Source organism: Ostrea edulis, chromosome 7, assembly GCF_947568905.1.
Source record: "Ostrea edulis chromosome 7, xbOstEdul1.1, whole genome shotgun sequence".
NCBI lineage: Eukaryota > Metazoa > Mollusca > Bivalvia > Ostreida > Ostreidae > Ostrea > Ostrea edulis.
In genome coordinates this window covers 11,854,382-11,862,177 of record NC_079170.1, presented here as the reverse complement: position 1 = coordinate 11,862,177, position 7,796 = coordinate 11,854,382, and the positions used below count along the sequence as shown (strand labels likewise).

The following is a 7,796-nucleotide window of genomic DNA, read 5'->3' as shown; positions in this document are numbered from 1 at the left end:
ATCACTGTTCGTTATCTTCACCTTGCATTTCCGGAACTCACCATAACGGCTTCGTCATGCCGAAGCATGTTTCGAACGTTATTTTAACACTGACCTTCTCCCTCAAACTTCCTCAATTTCATCCACTCAGAGAGAATATCGAAGTAAAGTTTTCGTTTTCTTGATCAGTTGATAACCAGTTTGGTGTTAGGATTAGGATTTATTGTCGATAATCAGTTGTAATTCTTGTTTGATGTTAGGATTAGGATTTATTGTCGATAATCAGTTGTGATTTTTGTTTGGTGTTAGGATTTATTGTCGATGTTCAGTTGTAATTATTGTTTGGTGCAGATACTAAACCCCACTTCCACCATCATTATGATATATTATGAGGCCTGCTAACAACATTACGTTACACGTCTCACAATTTTTGGAATATGTTGCCTACTAAACAATTTGATTCATAAAGATTATTAATGAACATTTTTGTGGGGGTATTCCGAGAGAAAAAACGCTGAGTTTGCAAGTAGTCCTCAGATGGGAGGAAAAGTTCAAGGAAATTCAGTTTCATCTTATTGAATTTGTAGGTTAGGCCTAATCAGAAAGCTCTCATAGCAATATCGTGTTGTTCAATTTACAAAATATTATTTTTATTTGTTGTATATATTATTCAGTATCGATATTCTGCATCTATAAATAGAATTATTTTTACTATATGAAACTATACACCGTTCATACACACAATCACCCACGTTTTCAAAAGTGTCCTATGTAGGTGTGAAAAGTTTGTAATGATTGATGGTTAACTGCAATGTATGATGAATTTAAAAGATGAAGTTCAATGTTTCATTGTACGAGCAAAGTTTAATAACGACCCATGTATATTTACTTTAGTTAAAAAGGAATGTTGGATAATTATATACACAAAACATGTTTTAGGCATCTGAAAAGTATTGATTATTTGTACAAAATAGCAACACTTGTGTTGGGTTTCTGCCCACAACCCGTGTATTGCAACTGAAAAAAATAATAGTGTAACAAATAACATTTGGTAATGCCATTTTAAGGTGTATGTTTCATGAAATTTGTAAGGCTTGTGTACTGCTTATGACCTTAAAAACGACATGGATTGGTTTCACTGTTTAGCATGAATGAAAAAATATCTTAACCCCCTTTTTAAGCATTGTTAGTCTAAATTCAATTCTTTTGTATTGTAGTTACATGTATATGCGAATAATTGATGTTTTTGTATGTATTTGATGCTTTATATGAAATATTTATTGCAATATGACAACTATGTTTATTTAAGAGTTCATTCCAATTCCCATGCTTATTAAAATATTTCAAATTCAGTATGTGTGTTGTATGATCCTCTTACATGTGAATCTACGTCAAATGATTTCCATTCTCAATGACCGTGAAGCATGTGACAGTTTAGCAAGAATTTTGTCGTCATCGAAAGCAAGTTTTATCAACTTACCTAAATGGTAGAGCAGCCCAGCGCTCTGATCACACACTGTTAGCAGATTTGGTTTCTCAGAACATGGATTCAACCATGCATGGGAGCGGGGGTGGTTATATTAAATAGTAGGAGTATACTTTAGCCTCATGTTACTTGTAACGTGCAATTTGATTGGTTCATTTGACTTTTACAACATTATCTATATCTTAGAAACAAAACTGTTGTTTAGCGTTGCTCTGTGACGTCTTAGTATTACGTCACAATGCGTTTGACTGTTCTATTTCCATTTTCCTGCACAGCAATATTAGTCATATGGAATTCAAATTTTCCTAAGAATTATTCATGGGAAGTAATATCAAATGCGATTTACTAAATTACATTATAAGTATGAAAAGTAATTTGTACTCATTTTAAAAATGATATAAAGGTAGGGTAAAATGGAACAATTTATGTTATCTTATAGACCACTTTGTGGTTTATAATCCTTATGAACTGCTTCAACTTACTTCTTATCGTATAGAATGATGAAAAATGACTTTTATTTCTTGAATGAAATACACCCCATCGTTTACAGATGCTCTGTTTATAGACAATTCATTTATAGATATACATGCAGCTTATACATTAGAAATGCAAAATTTTCTATGACGCATAGCTTTGGTAAACAAATAATCAGAAATATAATTCATAAATCGATTTTTTCTGCTAATTTCACCCCTTTTTATTACTTCAGAGCCACTCTGATTCAATACAATCATAATTATACAATCGTAGATATGTTGTTCAATTTATTCCTTTATTTTTCAATTCATTTCCCGCCAGTTGCAGCTTGTATGATGATAATTACGGAAATGTGCCACTCGAATGAAATTTTGATAATGAATTAGTTTTGAAATTCGCAGGAATGCAGTAGTAATAAATAAATTCCTACAACTCAGCATGATGTGTCATATCATTAGTATATACTCAGTTGTTTACTTATATGGTTAGGGAAATTTTAGTGTTCGTGAAAGGTGAAGCTAACGAACAGTGATCAATCTCATAACTCCTATATAAAATAGATAGTTGGGCAAACACGGACCCCTGGAAACACCAGAGGTGGGATTAGGTTCCTAGGGGGATTAAGCATCCCCTGTCGACCTGTCACACCCGCCGTGAGACCTATATCCTGATCAGTAAACGGAATTATCTGTAGTCAAAATCAGTGTGCCAAGAACTGCCTAACAATCGTTTGTGAGAATAAATGAAGCGTATGATAGACGGGACTCTCCAGTAGGCAACGGGGAGTCTGTTTTTCTGACTCCTTCATGTACACGTTGGGCTACTCCCTTCAACTTGTGAAGCAGATTGGTCAACATATCCAATAGTCATTGGAGTTTTAGATATTTGAATTATTTCCAGGAATAGTAAAATTATTTCAATATTCCCCACTTCCTAAATCCACGGGCTGTTGCCAATAAGAGAAAACGAAACGCATAAATTTTGGGTATTAATCTTATTCGAGTATCTACATCCCCACATTTGTGTCGTAGCTGAATTGGGTTAACTGTTTCAGTCAATAGTTTAAAAGTAAGAAGTCCACATCAGTTATGGGATAACTTTTGATATGATAGTAGCATTGGGGGTGTTTTTCTTAATCAATCTAATGTTTTGTTTTATGGTTATCTAATTCAACTAAGATATTATAATGTCTTTTACATAATCAAGGTCAGCAAAAATCTGTGTCATATATGGGTCAGAGGATTGTAAAACACAAAACGTGCAGGTTATTGATTGATTGATGTTTTCCGTCGCACTTAACATATTTTTCATTTATCTGGTGGCGCCAAGTTTTTATTGTTGGAAGAGAGAACCCAGTTACAATGTACCTGGAAAGAGACCACCGACCTTCCGAAAGTAAACTTGGAAACTTTCTCACTTACGCGCGCGAGCGAGATTCGAGCCTGCGCCGATAGAGGTGAGAGGCCGTGTGAATTTGAGCGCGATGCTCTATCCACTCGACCACAGAGATCTTTGCAGGTCGTTGAAGATTAAAGCCATGAGGACCGTGGGCCCTATCGTTCGTCTAAGGGAACGGTGAAAATAATGAAAAGTGATTGATCTCATAATTTCTCTAAGCATTGCTAAATAGAGAATTGGGCTATCTTGGTCTCCTCGATTCACCAGAGATGGGGTCAGGTGCGTAGGAGGAGTAAGCATCCCATGACGACCGGTCATAACGACAGCGTGCCTAGGCCTTATATATTGATAAGGTAAACGAAATAATCCGTAGTCAAAATCAGTGTGCCAAAACTGACCTAGCAGTCGATATGAAACATGGCAGACAGCAATTACCCCATGATAAATTGCACTGCAAACTAGATCGTTATAACCACCATATAATTTGTTAAATGCTGATTTTAAACGAGATGTTTAAACCCCTGTAACATCAACTTGTTTCTCAGTAGCCTGCCTCGATTTAAAAACTGACCACCTGCAGAACAAGCTCTTGCGTATCGAATCAGTTGAGATATATAAACACCATATGAAGGTGAAACTGGAATAGTGTTACATAGATATGTGAAATTGATGATGGAAAAGCTTAAATTCAACCTTTTTGTCATAAAATTGACTAAAAGGAACACAAAACGTGATATATATGTATATCTAGTTTTTCTGAGTACGATGGAACTATTGGGTAAAGTTCTTCATTATATTATGATGAAAATATACCAGAAGAAGTTTAGGGAATTACCTAAATGAATAATATACTACGATACATGACAATGTTTATGGTCCACTTCGGTCATTGATATTGGATTTATATCAACAACATTTGGTAGTTCACACTTCCGTAACTTCAGAGAGATAATCTTGACGCCCCTTCATTCTGTATAAGATTTTGGTCTCGAAGATTCTGGAGACTTCGACATTGCTGATAGGGGTATGTCATTTCTAAGGTTGTTAGTGAACTGAGATCGGGATGAGAAAGCCTGTTGGAGCCGTAATTTGGTTGTAGAATGTTGTACACGTGACTGTAGTCGTATTCACTGTTGCTTCTTTGATTACAATCACATTTATCTGCATCGATTGTAGTTTGACTTGGACTGCTTTGTTTTGGACCCTAAAACATAACACCTAACTATCACTACATAGTCATAGTGTGCTGTAAAACGTCGGCATGATCCTAACAGAATGCAGCTATACAAAGTACGCTGTTTAATATCATAAGTCAGACTTCAGTCTTACCTTGGACGTTTCGTTTGAATCTTCGCCAATTTCTGCATAAAGTTCAGAATGTAAAGATTTTGATGATGTTTCTGACTGATGTCTATTAGTCCTCTTGACCTTTCTGAAAGTTGAATAACAACAAAAATTTATCTCTTGTGTTCAACGCATTGGTTATCGTGGTTAGTGTATTTAGAAATAGTTGTATGAATTGATTGCTTTTCCGTTGATCAAGGAACTATTTTCTGGAGTACTGATTTTGCGAAAGTATATCAATTAGTTCTTTTTTCCTTTTGTGATACAGTGCTGACTTTGGGAGACTGTATTCAAGGAATAGAATTTGCGGACGAGTGTTCCCCAAAGTCAATGAAAATTGAGCGTGTACCTTGTTTGGTTGTTGATGATGGTATACTTTCCCTAACATAATGGTCTTAATCGATCTGTTGACATTTCATTCATTTTCATAACCGTTTACCTGATCAGGATATAGGGCTCACAGCGGGTGTGACCGGTCAACAGGGGATGCTTACTCCTCCTAGGCACCTGATCCAACCTCTGGTGTGTCCAGGGGTCCGTGTTTGCCCAACTATCTATTTTGTATTGCTTATAGGAGTTATGAGATTGATCACTGTTCGTTATCTTCACCTTGCATTCAACATATGCCAATACAGAACAGTAAAACAGATATGCTGATATTTCATTGATGAACATGGAAATGAAGACAACGAACAGTGATCAATCTCATAACTCCTATAAGCATTACAAGATAGAGAGGTGGGCAAACAGAGACCCATGGGAGTAAGCATTCCCTGTCGACCGTGTGATTGTTTTATTCAGGCTCGATACATGACACACTATCAACCATTCCACTTGTTCAAAAAGCTCCATTTTCAAAAGAAAGTACATGTAGTTGAATTACAAACCATAGCTGAGACAGATGTACATTAAATACATGCATAGATATCTCAAAATGATAACCATATGATAAATTCACTTCAATAATTTACGATAATTTTTATGTTCAAGCGTTTATATCCTGCTTTATGAATTTCAATATAAAACTACGGATTTTATTTCAGAGCTTTGTAATGCTTTTTGATTGTTTTGACCACCATGCTGTAACTCCAAGTAAACCCAAACAGTGGTACGTTCAATATATAAAAAACCAACCTGATACAAGTGCACAGGAGTTTGAAATATTCATTCATCAAATGTAATATATGTACATGTTTACTACGCACAAATAACGAGAAAATAATCCTCTGAAATTTGAAACCTGGTAAGTCCGAATCCGCGAACGATTAACTGTAGTCGAACGTCACCATAATTGAAATACAGTTTGATGACAGCACAGCAACAATAAAGGTATGGGAGCAATTATGGTATGGGACCCATTGACAGAAAAATCAATTACCAATGTAAAGTAATTCATGCAATGAACAAAATGTTAGCAATACATGCAGAGTTTATACCCTTTAACGCGCTGGTGGTTTGTTTTGACGTCATAATGGTTTAGTGGCGGAAGTGGAAAAGCAGTTTTCTTGAGAGTTTTTTTGGACACATATATGACCATTGACATGTTGTATACAAAGTTTGGATGCCACAAACCTGTAGCATGAAAAACATACTCCTATCAGCAACCCAATTATTCTACACAGCACTACAGCACCAGTACACACGAGCAGGATTTCCTCTATAAATAGATTTCACAAAGAGGAAGAAATATGTTATGCATGTATGACTGTACTATATTATCACTTAAAATCCAATTTATAAGAACAGCAGAGACAAACTATCTACATTGAAAATACTTATTTCGAAATCAATCTTTTTGTTTCGAAATCGTGTTTACAAAATATATACCTTTCAACCGGTTCCAAATTGTTGTCATCAATGACCTCTCTAAAGCAGAATTTTTGTCGGGGACGTTGGTGTTTGGTTTGCGATAGGTTTTGGCTTTACATTTCAGGATGACACAAATAGACTGGTCATGTAGAAATACACACAACAGACGACTATTTTTGCTTATAAATATTGAGCAGATTTTCTAAGTGCTGCATTTGTCTAAGATGTCAAAAATCTGCTTTGAATTCTCTGTAAAATGCAATCATTCAGCAGTACATTATCGCGTTTTCTTAAAAAATCCAACTATTATTGAATTGCATTAAAATTGAAAATTTGTAAATTCCCCATATATGCGGCATACATACAATTGTCTGTATTGGTGTTGTATATATCAAGTGATATTGTGATCGATTTCTCCTGATTTGATAACCTGCAATGTCAAGTAGGGTATTGATTGATGTCAATGCATTACACTGATACTGAGGAAAATAAAGTAATTAGTTCTGAAAGACAACAAATAACTTGTATAAACCTGAATACATCACTTACCGTGTTTTTTCATTCTCACGGAGGCCTTTCTTAGTGACGTTCACAAAAACGGAACAATGATCTTTGTTTCCAACTATAATATACAAATTATGATTTTCATTGGATGACATATACATATATAGTAAATATATATCTAAACATACTTTAATTATCAAAGTAAGACTTTTAAAATTAATTTCACCTTTCTGAAGAATTGTAATGTTGTCATTCCTGTTGTCACCACTGGTTTCGGCCTGTTGAATTTTGTTGTTATCGTATATGGTCTGTGAACAATTAAAACGCTTTGAAATGGTGTAATTACAGACTGACTTTTGATCACAGTTAATTGTAACACATAGATCACGACCACTGGCCTTTTTACACGTGCAGATCTGTGGAAATTCCTGAGTGTTTGGTCTTCTTACAATGTTACATTTATTCTTCTTTACACATCTCCAAACATCCATCGCTTTCTCTCCTAATTTCAATAAATAATGTACAATCAAACTTTTAATTATGTACTTAAGACTTGATTAAACACATGGGACTACAATTAAAGTAAACATTTTACAGTAAATAGATACTGCAGATCAAAAATAGCAAGTGATAATGACGTTCAACTGGCAAAACGCAGGATTGCGAATTTAAGCTATTTTTGTCGAAAAAAATGAAACTAAAAGTCGTAACCAAAAACAAGTCCAAAAATGTCCTTATTGCTGTTTTTGAAATGTGTATGACGACGTTAACATTTATTCCTTGTAAAGACCAAAGAGTT

General features: G+C 34.9%; 1 protein-coding gene across 1 annotated transcript; it reads right to left on the bottom strand.

Moving 5' to 3' along the window:
* Nucleotides 1-4,099: 4,099 nt before the first annotated feature.
* Nucleotides 4,100-7,488, bottom strand: LOC130047607 (uncharacterized). Its single transcript, XM_056142949.1, has 4 exons — nt 7,224-7,488; nt 7,043-7,115; nt 4,670-4,772; nt 4,100-4,544 (listed from the first exon to the last, which is right to left on the bottom strand). Exons 1-4 carry the CDS (start codon nt 7,486-7,488, stop codon nt 4,281-4,283), a joined length of 705 nt encoding a protein of 234 aa, XP_055998924.1. The 3' UTR covers nt 4,100-4,280.
* Between the last annotated feature and the right edge of the window lie 308 nt (nt 7,489-7,796).